A 17,530-nucleotide genomic window follows, 5' to 3' on the forward strand; every position below is an offset into this window, starting at 1 on the left:
ATTTTACGAAATTATAGAAGAAAAATTTGAATGTCCAGCGCTTGACTCAGGAACGATTAATTAATGCGCCAAAGTAGACATACAGGGACACGATAAAAGGTGACGCGTTTCGGCTTGCACTGGAAAGCCTTAGTCATACAAAGAGAATACACATACGGATCTCTTTATGTGGCGCACACCTGAAATCAGGCAACGTCACTGGACCCACACACACAATTACATCAAGAACACACAAATACAAATGAAAGATAAGGTTGTGTTCAGACATGTGAAGGATATGCACAAAAAATCAGTCTAACGGCTCATACAAATCTGTTGCATAAGGCAATGATATATTCATATGTAAAACGAATACATAAACAAATAACAAACAAAAAGTGCAGCTCCCCTCCGTGTCACGGAGCGCCCGGACCGGCGTGGACTACACCGTGGAGTAAATGAAAAAGATTGATGTCCAGCGCAGCTCCCATAAAACGTAGCTTGTATTGCATATTCATCCACAGGTTCATAGACAGTGTAGACAGGTGACGCGTTTCGGGGGTCAGTGATAGTGAAGTAATATCTACTTCATGTAGAAAGAAAACGGCTGTTAATTCTATTCTGCACGCAGCATCCTGCCACCCCACACACGTAGTAGAACATTTTCCTGTGGGGGGGGGGGGGGCACACTGGAGAGCGATTTCACCATGGAGGCAGTTGCTGTTGGTAACAGACTAAGACAGCGTGGCTACCCGGAATGGACTATCTCCAGAGCTGTATCTATTGCTAGAGATAGAAATCGTAAAGATCTTATTCCATCCCACGGTACCAAGAAAAATAATGACACACAAAACGATACCACGCCTATTGTATAGCACTGACTTCAGAGCAGTGAAGAGTATATAGATAAGTATATACCTATACTGATCCCCATTTCAGGGATGCTACATGTGCGTATCCAGGAGCGCTGCCACCATTGGCCAGATGACATCACCGAGTGGATTGTCCGGAAAGAAAACCCACATGGCTTAAAGGGGTAGTCCAGTGGTGAAAAACGTATCCCCTATCCTAAGGATAGGGGATAAGTTTGAGATCCCGGGGGTCTGACCAATGGGGCCCCCAGCGATCTCTCTGTATGGAGCCCCGCCTCGCTGGCCAGATAGTGCGGGTTGACCTTTGGCAATCTCCGGCTCTGCCATAGAGTTGTATTGAGGGGGCGTGTCAGCCGCCGCTTCGTGCTGTGTTCAACATGCCCCCTTCCCGAGGGCTGCCGAGTCCCCATACAGGAGATCACGGGGACCCCAGCGGTCAGACCCCCCACGATCTGAAACTTATCCCCTATCCTTAGGATAGGGGATATGTTTTTCACCATTGGATGTCTCCTTTAACTATCTGGGCTCTTATGTGGGGCAAAGAAATGCATCCGTTGTGAATATATAGTAAATTCCAGCGTTTTCATCATTTAGCAATAATAAGAGTTTCTCCATGAAACAATACATGAATTGTAACACTTCTGGAGTCATTAACTCTTTACAATATGACATTTACTGGATACGTAAACATCTATCCGGTGTTCGCCATTGTTGGTCACGTCATGTATCGATGGTTAGGAAGCATGTTGCCAAATAACATGGGGGGATCCATCATCTCTACAGGGTATCGAGAGCGTCATCGCCATCAAGAGGTGGGAATCCAACACAAAAGATACTGGATCCAGAGAGAAGTCTCCGGGATTTTGAAGCTTAATTCTAGGTTTCCGCAAGACAAGAAGACAAGATACCATTTTACACTATTGATTATGTGTGCCCCAAAATTAGACACTACTCCCAAATATCATCAAAAGCTTTATTGAATATACATAAAAACATAACATTAGTATAAATATTTATAAGGCACATTCAGTCACAATTGGAGGTACATAACAGGTAAGGAAGTGGAAGAAATGTCCAAATATAGCTGAACAGACTCTTGTTACAAAGGTAAATGGTAGCAGCTAGCAATATAATAAATATGATATACTGAAAGTGCAATAAACTAGCAAGCATCTAATATACATGTAAACAATCCCGGAGTCTGTATAGAGTAAACAGGTCTCACCAGTTAGTGTACCAACCCCAACATATGTTTCGCTCAAACACCGGAGCTTCCTCAGGGGGCGTACGCCCCCTGAGGAAGCTCCGGTGTTTCAGCGAAACATACCTTATCTTTCATTTGTATTTGTGTGTTCTTGATGTAATTGTGTGTGTGGGTCCAGTGACGTAGCCTGATTTCAGGTGTGCGCCACCTGGTCCTCCCATGCATAAAGAGATCCGTATGTGTATTTTCTTTGTATGACTAAGGCTTTCCATTGCCAGCCGAAACGCGTCACCTTTTATCATGTCCCTGTATGTCTACTTTGGCGCATTAATTAATCGTTCCTGAGTCAGGCGCTGGACATTTCCCTTTTTCTTCTATAGTTTTGGATGAGGTCCACGTCAGGTCCGTGCGCCTGTGACGGGTGCTACGCATTTGCTCTCTATTTAACGAAATTTATATTTTTAAGAACAAAATTGTTATTAATTATTAAACAGGAACCAGTTTATGGGTGGGGGGATAGGGACCTAAAAATGTAGCCGGCAAAATAAAAAATGTATAAAAGGGCCATTTAATTGTAAAAATAATATATCTTTTATAATTTTGTGATACTTTTTATTAGTGATGTATTTTAATTATGTGGTTAATAAGTATGTGTTTTTTTCTTTTCTTTTTTCTTAATTTTTTTTCACTTTTTTTAGGTAGTACTACTACTCCCAGCATGGTACAGACTGTTCCATGCTGGGAGTAGTAGTACCTGTACTAATAGACAGATCACCCTGGATCCTCCTATATAATCTATAGAAACCAGCGGCACGGCCGGTTCTCCGCTCCCCTGAACTGTACACTGTAGATTCATATATCCCGATGACAGCTGTGATTGGTCGGATGGTGTCTGCCAATCACAGCTCTCAGTGCCATATACAAATCTGTGATGTGAAGAAAACTTCACATCACAGAGTACAGTTCAGGAGACCAGAGAAGTGCAGCCGTGCCGCCGACTTCTATAGATTATATAGGAGGATCGCGACGGGTGTCAGGAGTGACACGCGGGGTTATCTGTCTATTAGTACAGGTACTACTACTCCAAGCATGGAGCAGAGTGTGCTCCCTATTGGGAGCAGTAGTACCTACAGTTAAGGTCAGATCACAGCGGTAGTCACTCCGCTGCGATCATCCTTCATCCATTTGAGAAGTGGAGCAGCTTTCTTCTGCGCTCCGCATCTCTGCAGTATACGGCCGGCCAGTGAGGTGCATAGAAAATAACATCACTGACTCATATTTGCTTCTCAGAGACGTGATTGGCCGGATGGTGTCGGCCAATCACAGATTTGAGCGAGAAATATGAATCTGTGATGTGAAGGGAACCTCTTGTCACAGAGAATACAGTGCAGGGAGCGGAGAAGTGGCCGTGCCGCTCGCTTCTATATATTATATACGACAATCGCAGCGGGTGTCAGGAGTGATCTGTCTATTAGTACAGGTACTACTACTCTCAGCATGGAACAGTCTGTTCTATGCAGGGAGTAGTAGTACCAAAAAAATTTAAAAGTAAATGATAAAATATAACATTTTATAAAAATATATTATTTTTACAATTAAATGGCCCTTCTATATATTTTTTAGATTGTTAGGTACGTTTTTAGGTCCCTGCCCGCCCACATAAATTGGTCCCTGTTTAAAAATTTATAAAAATATCATTCTAAAAAATATAAATTTAGTTAAATACAATTTTTTCCATCCCTACTGTATCTTTTCTTTTTTTTTTTTTATGGTACTCTATGAAATTTTATTAAAAAGGGTATCTCCATCCCTTTTTTGGATTGTTAAAGTCCAAAAAAGAATAAAAACCACCAGCAAAAAACGCAAAAAAACGTTTTTGCCCTCCCATTGACTTCTATGGGAGAAAAACAGAAAGATTTTTCCAAAAAACAAAACAAAGTCTTAACAAGAGGTCGTTTTTAAAAAACACCCAGGGAGCCCAAAATAGTTGAAAAACACCAAATGGATATGGCATTTTGCAGTTCCCTATTGACTTGCAGCTAACATCTGTCTGCAGCGTTTTTTCAACAACAAAAAAAACAAGTGGAAACTTAGCCTTAGGGGGCACATCTATCCCTCACCCACCAGCAGTAACCAGATTCCGGGCTCACATCTATCCCCTTCCCTGGCGGTAATCATATTCATAACTCATGTCCCCCACCCCCAGTTGTAATCACATTCAGGCCTCACATCTCATCTACTACATCATCCACCCACACTTGTTGGTTCATTTATAACCGGCCTCACAGGTGAAACCTTAATGCCACCAGGTAAGATAAAAGAGTGCATTAGTATAAGCCTTAAACAAAAGAATACCGGCTTATAGGTACATGCAGGTGGTTGTAGCAGGAAACTCAACCCCAAGTGCAGTTGTGCACCTGGGCGTTGTTACGGGCGATCCACAGCAAAAATGCATACAATGGAAGATGCCTGCAGACGGTCACATTCAGGGCTCACATCTCATCCCCTACATCAGTAATCACATTCAGGGCTCACATCTCATCCACTACATCAGTAATCACATTCAGGGCTCACATCTCATCCACTACATCAGTAATCACATTCAGGGCTCACATCTCATCCACTACATCAGTAATCACATTCAGGGCTCACATCTCATCCACTACATCAGTAATCACATTCAGGGCTCACATCTCATCCACTACATCAGTAATCACATTCAGGGCTCACATCTCATCCCCTACATCAGTAATCACATTCAGGGCTCACATCTCATCCCCTACATCAGTAATCACATTCAGGGCTCACATCTCATCTACTACATCAGTAATCACATTCAGGGCTCACATCTCATGCCCTACATCAGTAATCACATTCAGGGCTCACATCTCATCCCCTACATAAGTAATCACATTCAGGGCTCACATCTCATCAAATACATCAGTAATCACATTCAGGGCTCACATCTCATCAAATACATCAGTAATCACATTCAGGGCTCACATCTCATCCCCTACATCAGTAATCACATTCAGGGCTCACATCTCATGCACTACATCAATAATCACATTCAGGGCTCACATCTCATCCACTACATCAGTAATCACATTCAGGGCTCACATCTCATCTACTACATCAGTAATTACATTCAGGGCTCACATCTCATCCCCTACATCAGTAATTACATTCAGGGCTCACATCTCATCACCTACATCAGTAATTACATTCAGGGCTCACATCTCATCTACTACATCAGTAATCACATTCAGAGCTTACATCTCATCCCCTACCTCAGTAATCACATTCAGGGCTCACATCTCATCCACTACATCAGTAATCACATTCAGGGCTCACATCTCATCCCCTACATCAGTAATCACATTCAGGGCTCACATCTCATCTACTACATCAGTAATCACATTCAGGGCTCACATCTCACCCCCTATATCAGTAATCACATTCAGGGCTCACATCTCATCCCCTACATCAGTAATCACATTCAGGGCTCACATCTCATCCCCTACATCAGTAATCAAATTCAGGGCTCACATCTCATCTACAACATCAGTGATCACATTCAGGGCTCACATCTCATCCCCTACATCAGTAATCACATTCAGGGCTCACATCTCATCCACTACATCAGTAATCACATTCAGGGCTCACATCTCATCCAGTACATCAGTAATTACATTCAGGGCTCACATCTCATTTACTACATCAGTAATCACATTCAGGGCTCACATCTAATCTACTAAATCAGTAATCACATTCAGGGCTCACATCTCATCCCCTACATCAGTAATCACATTCAGGGCTCACATCTCATCTACTACATCAGTAATCACATTCAGGGCTCACATCTCATCCCCTACATCAGTAATCACATTCAGGGCTCACATCTCATCTACTACATCAGTAATTACATTCAGGGCTCACATCTCATCCCCTACATCAGTAATCACATTCAGGGCTCACATCTCATCCCCTACATCAGTAATCACATTCAGGGCTCACGTCTCATCCAATACATCAGTAATCACATTCAGGGCTCACATCTCATCCCCTACATCAGTAATCACATTCAGGGCTCATGTCCCCCCACACATTTCATCCTTACCCTGCAAAAATCCCAGAGGAAGGGGTGTATCACTGACAGATGACAGGGATCTTGAGAATGGTGAGGTTTAGATGATAATGTCTGGTGTCTTCCAGGTATCTTGTGATGGGCCCCCGGGTTTGGCGGGTCGGCGCTCAGGAGACGGTGGTGGTTCAGGGCTTTGGACATGAAGAGAATCTCCCCATCCGAATCTCGCTGCTTAGTTACCCTGACAAAAAGACGAAGTTCTCCTTCCAGCACCTGGAGCTGAGCAAAGCCAACAACTTCCAGGGGCTGGTGACCCTCCAGGTAAGAGGAGCGAAGCCACAACTCCTCGTCTACCTTCCTTACCACTGTAAATATGGTTATAGATTCGGAGAGCGCTCCTTTAATGCCACCATAGTAAGAAGGAGCCTGTGCTGAGCCCTACTTATCTCTGCTCCGGGGATTACCACGGCTCGTACACGGGGGTCTCCCGGCTGGTCCTGATTCCCATGGGTGACACTCCACGTGCTGTAATGCATTGGGGATTTCCTGTATGGATCATATAACTTTGGCGACTCTTTTTGTAGCTACAACCTAAGGATATCCTCTGGAAGGAGGGCGTCGCGCAGTTTGTATATCTAGAGGCGCAGTCTAAGTCGTTCACCAAGGAGGAGCGCATTCCAGTCACTCATCGCAACGGCTTCCTCTTCATCCAGAGCGACAAACCGGTGTACACCCCTGACCAGTCCGGTACGCCCCATCCTGTCTCCCTTTATGGCTGCTGTATAACGCTCCGGTGTATTATACCTCTGATCTCTCCTCTCCACAGTGAAGGTGCGGGTCTACTCCATGGATGAAGAACTAAGACCGGCGCGAAGAGCGGTGACCCTCACCTTCAAGGTGCGTTACACACATACTAGTCAGTGACTAAATGCTTAATGGCATAGTCCATGCTGCACATAGTAGTAATACATTGGGTTCACACTGGAGAGCCCCTTTATTTTTCAACTTTCAGTGAATTGTAAAAGACCTTAAGCGACAGCAGAATAGTGAGTGCAGCTCTAGAGGTGACTGTAGAATAAGACATGATATAACAGCAGAATGGTGAGTGCAGCTCTGGATGATAAGACATGATGTAACAGCAGAATAGTGAGTGCAGCTCTGGAGGATAAGACATTATGTAACAGCAGAATAGTGAGTGCAGCTCTGGAGGATAAGACGTGATGTAACAGCAGAATAGTGAGTGCAGCGCTGGAGGATAAGACATTATGTAACAGCAGAATAGTGAGTGCAGCTCTGGAGGATAAGAACTAATGTAACAGCAGAATAGTGAATACAGCTCTGGAGGATAAGACATTACCTACTGCAGAATAGTGAGTGCAACTCGGGAGGATAAGACCTGATGAGGCCCAGGGAGAACCTTAGTGGTTTGTGTGTGTCTCTGTGTTTGGGAAGGCTCTGTGTTTGGGAAGGCTCTGTGTGTTTGAGAAGGCTCTGTGTTTGGAGGGGCTCTGTGTGTTTGAGAAGGCTCTGTGTTTGGAGGGGCTCTGTGTTTGGGAAGGCTCTGTGTTTGGGAAGGCTCTGTGTTTGGGAAGGCTCTGTGTTTGGGAAGGCTCTGTGTTTGGGAAGGCTTTGTGTTTGGAGGGGCTCTGTGTTTGGGAAGGCTCTGTGTTTGGAGGGGCTCTGTGTGTTTGAGAAGGCTCTGTGTTTGGAGGGGCTCTGTGTGTTTGAGAAGGCTCTGTGTGTTTGGGAAGGCTCTGTGTTTGGGAAGGCTCTGTGTTTGGAAAGGCTCTGTGTTTGGAGGGGCTCTGTGTTTGGGAAGGCTCTGTGTTTGGGAAGGCTCTGTGTTTGGGAAGGCTCTGTGTTTGGGAAGGCTCTGTGTTTGGGAGGGGCTCTGTGTGTTTGGGAAGGCTCTGTGTTTGGAGGGGCTCTGTGTGTTTGAGAAGGCTCTGGGTTTGGGAAGGCTCTGTGTGTTTGGGAAGGCTCTGCGTTTGGAGGGGCTCTGTGTGTTTGAGAAGGCTCTGGGTTTGGGAAGGCTCTGTGTGTTTGGGAAGGCTCTGTGCTTGGAGGGGCTCTGTGTTTGGGAATGCTCTGTGTTTGGAGGGGCTCTGTGTTTGGGAAGGCTCTGTGTTTGGGGTGTCTCTGTGTTTGGGAAGGCTCTGTGTTTGGGGTGTCTCTGTGTTTGGGGTGTCTCTGTGTTTGGGAAGGCTCTGTGTTTGGGAAGGCTCTGTGTTTGGAGGGGCTCTGTGTTTGGAGGGGCTCTGTGTTTGGAGGGGCTCTGTGTTTTGGGTGTCTTTTTGTTTGGGAGGGCTCTGTGTTTAGGGTGTCTCTGTGTTTGGGAAGGCTCTGTGTTTGGGAAGGCTCTGTGTTTGGAGGGGCTCTGTGTTTGGAGGGGCTCTGTGTTTGGAGGGGCTCTGTGTTTGGAGGGGCTCTGTGTTTGGGAAGGCTCTGTGTTTGGGAAGGCTCTGTGTTTGGAGGGGGCTCTGTGTGTTTGAGAAGGCTCTGTGTTTGGGAAGGCTCTGTGTTTGGGAAGGCTCTGTGTTTGGGAGGGCTCTGTGTTTGGAGGTGCTCTGTGTTTGGGAGGGCTCTGTGTTTGGAGGGGCTCTGTGTTTGGGGTGTCTCTGTGTTTGGGAAGGCTCTGTGTTTGGGAAGGCTCTGTGTGTTTGGGAAGGCTCTGTGTGTTTGGGAAGGCTCTGTGTTTGGAGGGGCTCTGTGTTTGGGAATGCTCTGTGTTTGGAGGGGCTCTGTGTTTGGGAAGGCTCTGTATTTGGGGTGTCTCTGTGTTTGGGAAGGCTCTGTGTTTGGGGTGTCTCTGTGTTTGGAGGGGCTCTGTGTTTGGGGTGTCTCTGTGTTTGGGAAGGCTCTGTGTTTGGAGGGTCTCTGTGTTTGGAGGGGCTCTGTGTTTTGGGTGTCTCTGTGTTTAGGGTGTCTCTGTGTTTGGGAAGGCTCTGTGTTTGGGAAGGCTCTGTGTTTGGGAAGGCTCTGTGTTTGGGAAGGCTCTGTGTTTGGGAGGGCTCTGTGTTTGGGAAGGCTCTGTGTTTGGGAAGGCTCTGTGTTTGGGAAGGCTCTGTGTTTGGAGGGGCTCTGTGTTTGGGAAGGCTCTGTGTGTTTGGGAAGGCTCTGTGTGTTTGGGAAGGCTCTGTGTTTGGGAAGGCTCTGTGTTTGGAGGGGCTCTGTGTTTGGGAAGGCTCTGTGTGTTTGGGAAGGCTCTGTGTGTTTGGGAAGGCTCTGTGTTTGGAGAGGCTCTGTGTTTGGAGGGGCTCTGTGTTTGGGAATGCTCTGTGTTTGGGAAGGCTCTGTGTTTGGGAAGGCTCTGTGTTTGGGAAGGCTCTGTGTTTGGGAGGGCTCTGTGTTTGGAGGCGCTCTGTGTTTGGGAGGGCTCTGTGTTTGGAGGGGCTCTGTGTTTGGGGTGTCTCTGTGTTTGGGAAGGCTCTGTGTTTGGGAAGGCTCTGTGTTTGGGAAGGCTCTGTGTGTTTGGGAAGGCTCTGTGTGTTTGGGAAGGCTCTGTGTTTGGAGGGGCTCTGTGTTTGGGAATGCTTTGTGTTTTGAGGGGCTCTGTGTTTGGGAAGGCTCTATATTTGGGGTGTCTCTGTGTTTGGGAAGGCTCTGTGTTTGGGGTGTCTCTGTGTTTGGAGGGGCTCTGTGTTTGGAGGGGCTCTGTGATTTGGGTGTCTCTGTGTTTGGGAAGGCTCTGTGTTTGGGAAGGCTCTGTGTTTGGGAAGGCTCTGTGTTTGGGAGGGCTCTGTGTTTGGGAAGGCTCTGTGTTTGGGAAGGCTCTGTGTTTGGGAAGGCTCTGTGTTTGGAGGGGCTCTGTGTTTGGGAAGGCTCTGTGTTTGGAGGGGGCTCTGTGTTTGGGAAGGCTCTGTGTTTGGGAAGGCTCTGTGTTTGGGAGGGGCTCTGTGTGTTTGGGAAGGCTCTGTGTTTGGAGGGGCTCTGTGTGTTTGAGAAGGCTCTGTGTTTGGGAAGGCTCTGTGTGTTTGGGAAGGCTCTGTGTTTGGAGGGGCTCTGTGTTTGGGAATGCTCTGTGTTTGGAGGGGCTCTGTGTTTGGGAAGGTTCTGTGTTTGGGGTGTCTCTGTGTTTGGGAAGGCTCTGTGTTTGGGAAGGCTCTGTGTTTGGGAAGGCTCTGTGTTTGGGGTGTCTCTGTGTTTGGAGGGGCTCTGTGTTTGGGGGTGTCTCTGTGTTTGGGAAGGCTCTGTGTTTGGGAAGGCTCTGTGTTTGGAGGGGCTCTGTGTTTGGAGGGGCTCTGTGTTTGGAGGGGCTCTGTGTTTTGGGTGTCCTCTGTGTTTAGGGTGTCTCTGTGTTTGGGAAGGCTTTGTGTTTGGGAGGGCTCTGTGTTTGGAAGGCTCTGTGTTTGGGAAGGCTCTGTGTTTCGGAAGGCTCTGTGTTTGGGGTGTCTCTGTGTTTGGAGGGGCTCTGTGTTTGGGGTGTCTCTGTGTTTGGGAAGGCTCTGTGTTTGGGAAGGCTCTGTGTGTTTGGGAATGCTCTGTGTTTGGAGGGGCTCTGTGTTTGGAGGGGCTCTGTGTTTGGGAATGCTCTGTGTTTGGAGGGGCTCTGTGTTTGGGAAGGCTCTGTATTTGGGGTGTCTCTGTGTTTGGGAAGGCTCTGTGTTTGGGGTGTCTCTGTGTTTGGAGGGGCCCTGTGTTTGGGGTGTCTCTGTGTTTGGGAAGGCTCTCTGTTTGGAGGGGCTCGGTGTTTGGAGGGGCTCTGTGTTTGGGAAGGCTCTGTGTTTGGGAAGGCTCTGTGTTTGGGAAGGCTCTGTGTGTTTGGGAATGCTCTGTGTTTGGAGGGGCTCTGTGTTTGGAGGGGCTCTGTGTTTGGGAATGCTCTGTGTTTGGAGGGGCTCTGTGTTTGGGAAGGCTCTGTATTTGGGGTGTCTCTGTGTTTGGGAAGGCTCTGTGTTTGGGGTGTCTCTGTGTTTGGAGGGGCCCTGTGTTTGGGGTGTCTCTGTGTTTGGGAAGGCTCTCTGTTTGGAGGGGCTCGGTGTTTGGAGGGGGCTCTGTGTTTGGGAAGGCTCTGTGTTTGGAGGGGCTCTGTGTTTTGGGTGTCTCTGTGTTTGGGAGGGCTCTGTGTTTAGGGTGTCTCCGTGTTTGGGAAGGCTCTGTGTTTGTGAAGGCTCTGTGTTTGGAGGGGCTCTGTGTTTGGGAAGGCTCTGTGTTTGGGAAGGCTCTGTGTTTGGGAGGGCTCTGTGTTTGGGAGGGCTCTGTGTTTGGGAAGGCTCTGTGTTTGGGAAGGCTCTGTGTTTGGGAAGGCTCTGTGTTTGGAGGGGCTCTGTGTTTGGAGTGGCTCTGTGTTTGGGAAGGCTCTGTGTTTGGAGGGGGCTCTGTGTTTGGAGGGGGCTCTGTGTGTTTGAGAAGGCTCTGTGTTTGGGAAGGCTCTGTGTTTGGGAAGGCTCTGTGTTTGGGAAGGCTCTGTGTTTGGAGAGGCTCTGTGTTTGGGAAGGCTCTGTGTTTGGGAAGGCTCTGTGTTTGGGAAGGCTCTGTGTTTGGGAAGGCTCTGTGTTTGGGAAGGCTCTGTGTTTGGGAGGGCTCTGTGTTTGGAGGCGCTCTGTGTTTGGGGTGTCTCTGTGTTTGGGGTGTCTCTGTGTTTTGAGGGGGCTCTGTGTTTGGGAAGGCTCTGTGTTTGGGAGGGTTCTGTGTTTGGGAAGGCTCTGTAATTGGGAAGGCTCTGTGTTTGGGAGGGCTCTGTGTTTGGGAAGGCTCTGTGTTTGGGAAGGCTCTGTGTTTGGAGGGGCTCTGTGTTTGGAGGGGCTCTGTGTTTGGAGGGGGCTCTGTGTTTGGAGGGGGCTCTATGTTTGGAGGGGGCTCTGTGTTTGGAGGGGCTCTATGTTTGGAGGGGCTCTATGTTTGGAGGGGGCTCTGTGTTTGGAGGGGGCTCTGTGTTTGGGAAGGCTCTGTGTTTGGAGGGGCTCTGTGTTTGGAGGGGCTCTGTGTTTGGAGGGGCTCTGTGTTTGGGGTGTCTCTGTGTTTGGGGTGTCTCTGTGTTTGGGGTGTCTCTGTGTTTGGGAAGGCTCTGTGTTTGGAGGGGCTATGTGTTTGGGGTGTCTCTGTGTTTTGGAGGGCTCTGTGTTTGGGAAGGCTCTGTGTTTGGGAAGGCTCTGTGTTTGGAGGGGCTCTGTGTTTGGAGGGGGCTCTGTGTTTGGGAGGGCTCTGTGTTTGGGAAGGCTCTGTGTTTGGGAGGGCTCTGTGTTTGGAGGGGCTCTGTGTTTGGGAAGGGTCTGTGTTTGGGAAGACTCTGTGTTTGGAGGGGGCTCTGTGTTTGGGAAGGCTCTGTGTTTGGGAGGGCTCTGTGTTTGGAGGGGGCTCTGTGTTTGGGAAGGCTCTGTGTTTGGAGGGGCTCTGTGTTTGGAGGGGCTCTGTGTTTGGAGGGGCTCTGTGTTCGGGAAGGCTCTGTGTTTGGAGGGGCTCTGTGTTTGGAGGGGCTCTGTGTTTGGAGGGGCTCTGTGTTTGGAGGGGGCTCTGTGTTTGGGAAGGCTCTGTGTTTGGAGGGGGCTCTGTGTTTGGGAGGGCTCTGTGTTTGGGAAGGCTCTGTGTTTGGGAGGGCTCTGTGTTTGGGAGGGCTCTGTGTTTGGGAGGGCTCTGTGTTTGGGTAGGCTCTGTGTTTGGGAAGGCTCTGTGTTTGGGAAGGCTCTGTGTTTGGGAAGGCTCTGTGTTTGGAGGGGGTCTGTGTTTGGACGGGGTCTGTGTTTTGAGGGGCTCTGTGTTTGGAGGGGGCTCTGTGTTTGGGAAGGCTCTGTGTTTGGAGGGGCTCTGTGTTTGGAGGGGCTCTGTGTTTGGAGGGGGCTCTGTGTTTGGAGGGGGCTCTGTGTTTGGGAAGGCTCTGTGTTTGGGAAGGCTCTGTGTTTGGGAAGGCTCTGTGTTTGGGAAGGCTCTGTGTTTGGGAAGGCTCTGTGTTTGGGAGGGCTCTGTGTTTGGAGGGGCTCTGTGTTTGGAGGGGCTCTGTGCTTGGGAGGGCTCTGTGTTTGGAGGGGCTCTGTGTTTGGGAAGGCTCTGTGTTTGGAGGGGCTCTGTGTTTGGAGGGGCTCTGTGTTTGGAGGGGCTCTGTGTTTGAAGGGGGCTCTGTGTTTGGGAGGGCTCTGTTTGGGAAGGCTCTGTGTTTGGGAAGGCTCTGTGTTTGGGAAGGCTCTGTGTTTGGGAAGGTTCTGTGTTTGGAGGGGGTCTGTGTTTGGAGGGGGCTCTGTGTTTGGGAAGGCTCTGTGTTTGGAGGGGCTCTGTGTTTGGAGGGGGCTCTGTGTTTGGAGGGGGCTCTGTGTTTGGGAAGGCTCTGTGTTTGGGAGGGCTCTGTGTTTGGAGGGGCTCTGTGTTTGGGAGGGCTCTGTGTTTGGAGGGGCTCTGTGTTTGGGAAGGCTCTGTGTTTGGGAAGGCTCTGTGTTTGGAGGGGCTCTGTGTTTGGAGGGGCTCTGTGTTTGAAGGGGCTATGTGTTTGGGAAGGCTCTGTGTTTGGAGGGGCTCTGTGTTTGAAGGGGTTCTGTGTTTGGGAAGGCTCTGTGTTTGGGAAGGCTCTGTGTTTGGAGGGGCTCTGTGTTTGGAGGGGGCTTTGTGTTTGGAGGGGCTCTGTGTTTGGAGGGGCTCTGTGTTTGGAGGGGCTCTGTGTTTGGGGTGTCTCTGTGTTTGGGGTGTCTCTGTGTTTGGGGTGTCTCTGTGTTTGGGGTGTCTCTGTGTTTGGGGTGTCTCTGTGTTTGGGGTGTCTCTGTGTTTGGGAGGGCTCTGTGTTTGGGAAGGCTCTGTGTTTGGAGGGGCTCTGTGTTTGGGAAGGCTCTGTGTTTGAAGGGGGCTCTGTGTTTGGGAGGGCTCTGTTTGGGAAGGCTCTGTGTTTGGGAAGGCTCTGTGTTTGGGAAGGCTCTGTGTTTGGGAAGGCTCTGTGTTTGGAGGGGGCTCTGTGTTTGGGAGGGCTCTGTGTTTGGAGGGGGCTCTGTGTTTGGAGGGGGCTCTGTGTTTGGAGGGGTTCTGTGTTTGGAGGGGCTCTGTGTTTGGAGGGGCTCTGTGTTTGGAGGGGCTCTGTGTTTGGAGGGGCTCTGTGTTTGGAGGGGCTCTGTGTTTGGAGGGGCTCTGTGTTCGGGAAGGCTCTGTGTTTGGGAAGGCTCTGTGTTTGGAGGGGCTCTGTGTTTGGAGGGGCTCTGTGTTTGGAGGGGGCTCTGTGTTTGGGAAGGCTCTGTGTTTGGAGGGGGCTCTGTGTTTGGAGGGGGCTCTGTGTTTGGGAAGGCTCTGTGTTTGGGAAGGCTCTGTGTTTGGGAAGGCTCTGTGTTTGGGAAGGCTCTGTGTTTGGGAAGGCTCTGTGTTTGGGAGGGCTCTGTGTTTGGAGGGGCTCTGTGTTTGGAGGGGCTCTGTGTTTGGAGGGGCTCTGTGTTTGGAGGGGCTCTGTGTTTGGGAGGGCTCTGTGTTTGGAGGGGCTCTGTGTTTGGAGGGGCTCTGTGTTTGGAGGGGCTCTGTGTTTGGAGGGGCTCTGTGTTTGGAGGGGCTCTGTGTTTGGAGGGGCTCTGTGTTTGGAGAGGCTCTGTGTTTTGAGGGGCTCTGTGTTTGGGAAGGCTCTGTGTTTGGAGGGGCTCTGTGTTTGGGAAGGCTCTGTGTTTGGGGTGTCTCTGTGTTTGGAGGGGCTCTGTGTTTGGAGAGGCTCTGTGTTTGGGAGGGCTCTGTGTTTGGAGGGGCTCTGTGTTTGGGAAGGCTCTGTGTTTGGGAAGGCTCTGTGTTTGGAGGGGCTCTGTGTTTGGAGGGGCTCTGTGTTTGGAGGGGCTCTGTGTTTGGAGGGGCTCTGTGTTTGGAGGGGCTCTGTGTTTGGAGGGGCTCTGTGTTTGGGAAGGCTCTGTGTTTGGAGGGGCTCTGTGTTTGGAGGGGCTCTGTGTTTGGGAAGGCTCTGTGTTTGGAGGGGCTCTGTGTTTGGGAAGGCTCTGTGTTTGGGGTGTCTCTGTGTTTGGAGGGGCTCTGTGTTTGGAGGGGCTCTGTGTTTGGAGGGGCTCTGTGTTTGGAGAGGCTCTGTGTTTGGAGGGGCTCTGTGTTTGGAGGGGCTCTGTGTTTGGGGGGGCTCTGTGTTTAGGAAGGGCTCTGTGTTTGGGGTCTCTGAGTTTTGGGGGGCTTTGTGTTGGGGGGCTCTGTGTTTTGGGGGGCTCTTTGTTTTTTTGGGGGGGTAGGGGGGGCTCTGTTTTTGGGGGAAGAGGGCCCCGGGCCCTGGCTGAACTCATTTCTTGTATTTCCTATGAAGGATCCAGATGAGGTGAAGATGGACGCCATCACCCAGCAGGATGCCACCGGCATCATCTCCTTCCCCGACTTCAAGATTCCAGCCAACCCCAAGTATGTGTCTCCTCCTCCACCTGACGTGTGTGACCACTAACCGTTGCGGCAATTGCGGCCATCTTGGTTTCTAGAACGGGTTGTCATCTAATTAAGACGTTCTACAATTTTCTAACAGATTGAGAGGCATCAGGATCTCTGCTGCCCCAGTGAATAGTGACCCCCGAGGAGAACAAGGCCTCTAGGGATTAGGGTTTTCATTCACTGACAGCAAGTGTAGATCTTGAGAATAATGAGGAGAGAGAAGTCTATTAGAAGGTTGTAGAAGGTTCCGGTGGGATGTGTCACTGACCGGCGCGTTTCACATTCTCACCCTCAGATTTGGGACGTGGAAGATTGAAGCCGCCTACGAGGCAGATTACACAACATCCACGGCAGCTGTGTTTGAAGTGAAGGAATACGGTATTTACCTCGTAACGCTGCACATTCGTATACAATGTATCATCCGACCACAGCACGCGGTGGTCATATGACGTTCACATGGTGGTAACATGGCGATCATCCCGTGATGTCTCTTTTGTGTTTTAGTTCTGCCCCGATTCTTCGTCACCGTAGAACCGCAACAGAACTTCATATCGTATGAGACGTTCAGGGAATTCACAGTCACTGTGAGAGCAAAGTAAGTGCCATCCACCGGCCCCACCACTAGGGGGAGCTCACAGCAGACGAGTAAATGGCTCTATAGAGATACAGTATAATATTCTACCTGCCCCACCACTGGGGGGAGCTCACAGCAGACGAGTAAATGGCTCTATAGAGATACAGTATAATATTCTACCTGCCCCACCACTAGGGGGAGCTCACAGTAGACAAGTAAATGGCTCCATAGAGATACAGTTTGACATTCTACCTGCCCCACCACTAGGGGGAGCTCACAGTAGACAAGTAAATGGCTCCATAGAGATACAGTATAACATTCTAACTGCCCCACCACTAGGGGGAGCTCACAGCAGACAAGTAAATGGCTCCATAGAGATACAGTATAACATTCTACCTGCCCCACCACTAGGTGGAGCTCCCAGCAGACAAGTATATGGCTCCATAGAGATACAGTATAACATTCTACCTGCTCCACCACTAGGTGGAGCTCACAGTAGACAAGTAAAAGGCTCCATAGAGATACAGTATAACATTCTACCTGCCCCACCACTAGGGGGAGCTCATAGCAGACAAGTAAATGGCTCCATAGAGATACAGTATAACATTCTACCTGCCTCACCACTAGGTGGAGCTCACAGTAGACAAGTATATGGCTCCTTAGAGATACAGTATAACATTCTACCTGCCCCACCACTAGAGGGAGCTCACAGCAGACAAGTAAATGGCTCCATAGGGATACAGTATAACATTCTACCTGCCCCACCACTAGGGGGAGCTCCCAGCAGACAAGTAAATGGCTCCATAGAGATACAGTATAACATTCTACCTGCCCCACCACTAGGGGGAGCTCATAGCAGACAAGTAAATGGCTCCATAGAGATACAGTATAACATTCCACCTGCTCCACCACTAGGGGGAGCTCACAGTAGACAAGTATATGGCTCCATAGAGATACAGTATAGCATTCTACCTGCCCCACCACTAGGGGGAGCTCACAGTAGACAAGTAAATGGCTCCATAGAGATACAGTATAACATTCTACCTGCCCCACCACTAGGGGGAGCTCACAGTAGACAAGTATATGGCTCCATAGAGATACAGTATAACATTCTACCTGCCCCACCACTAGGGGGAGCTCACAGCAGACAAGTATATGGCTCCATAGAGATACAGTATAACATTCTACCTGCCCCACCACTAGAGGGAGCTCACAGCAGACAAGTATATGGCTCCATAGAGATACAGTATAACATTCTACCTGCCCCACCACTAGGGGGAGCTCCCAGCAGACAAGTATATAGCTCCATAGAGATACAGTATAACATTCTACCTGCCCCACCACTAGGGGGAGCTCACAGCAGACAAGTAAATGGCTCCATAGAGATACAGTAGAACATTCTACCTGCCCCACCACTAGGGGGAGCTCACAGTAGACAAGTAAATGGCTCCATAGAGATACAGTATAACATTCTACCTGCCCCACCACTAGGGGGAGCTCACAGCAGA

The 17,530-nt window shown here is 49.4% G+C and overlaps 1 protein-coding gene across 1 annotated transcript in view; it reads left to right on the top strand.

Annotated features, from left to right (window-relative positions):
- Positions 1-17,530, top strand: part of LOC130314680 (complement C5-like) — a gene marked incomplete at its 3' end in the record, with an annotated part of 46,629 nt that overhangs the window by 9,953 nt on the left and 19,146 nt on the right. Inside the window, 6 exon segments of the mRNA XM_056552741.1 lie at positions 6,271-6,463; positions 6,727-6,889; positions 6,969-7,039; positions 15,333-15,424; positions 15,744-15,826; positions 15,953-16,043. Of these exon segments, the coding sequence (XP_056408716.1) occupies positions 6,271-6,463; positions 6,727-6,889; positions 6,969-7,039; positions 15,333-15,424; positions 15,744-15,826; positions 15,953-16,043 (693 nt within the window).

This window comes from Hyla sarda, unplaced genomic scaffold (genome assembly GCF_029499605.1).
Source record: "Hyla sarda isolate aHylSar1 unplaced genomic scaffold, aHylSar1.hap1 scaffold_1841, whole genome shotgun sequence".
Classification (NCBI taxonomy): Eukaryota; Metazoa; Chordata; class Amphibia; order Anura; family Hylidae; genus Hyla; species Hyla sarda.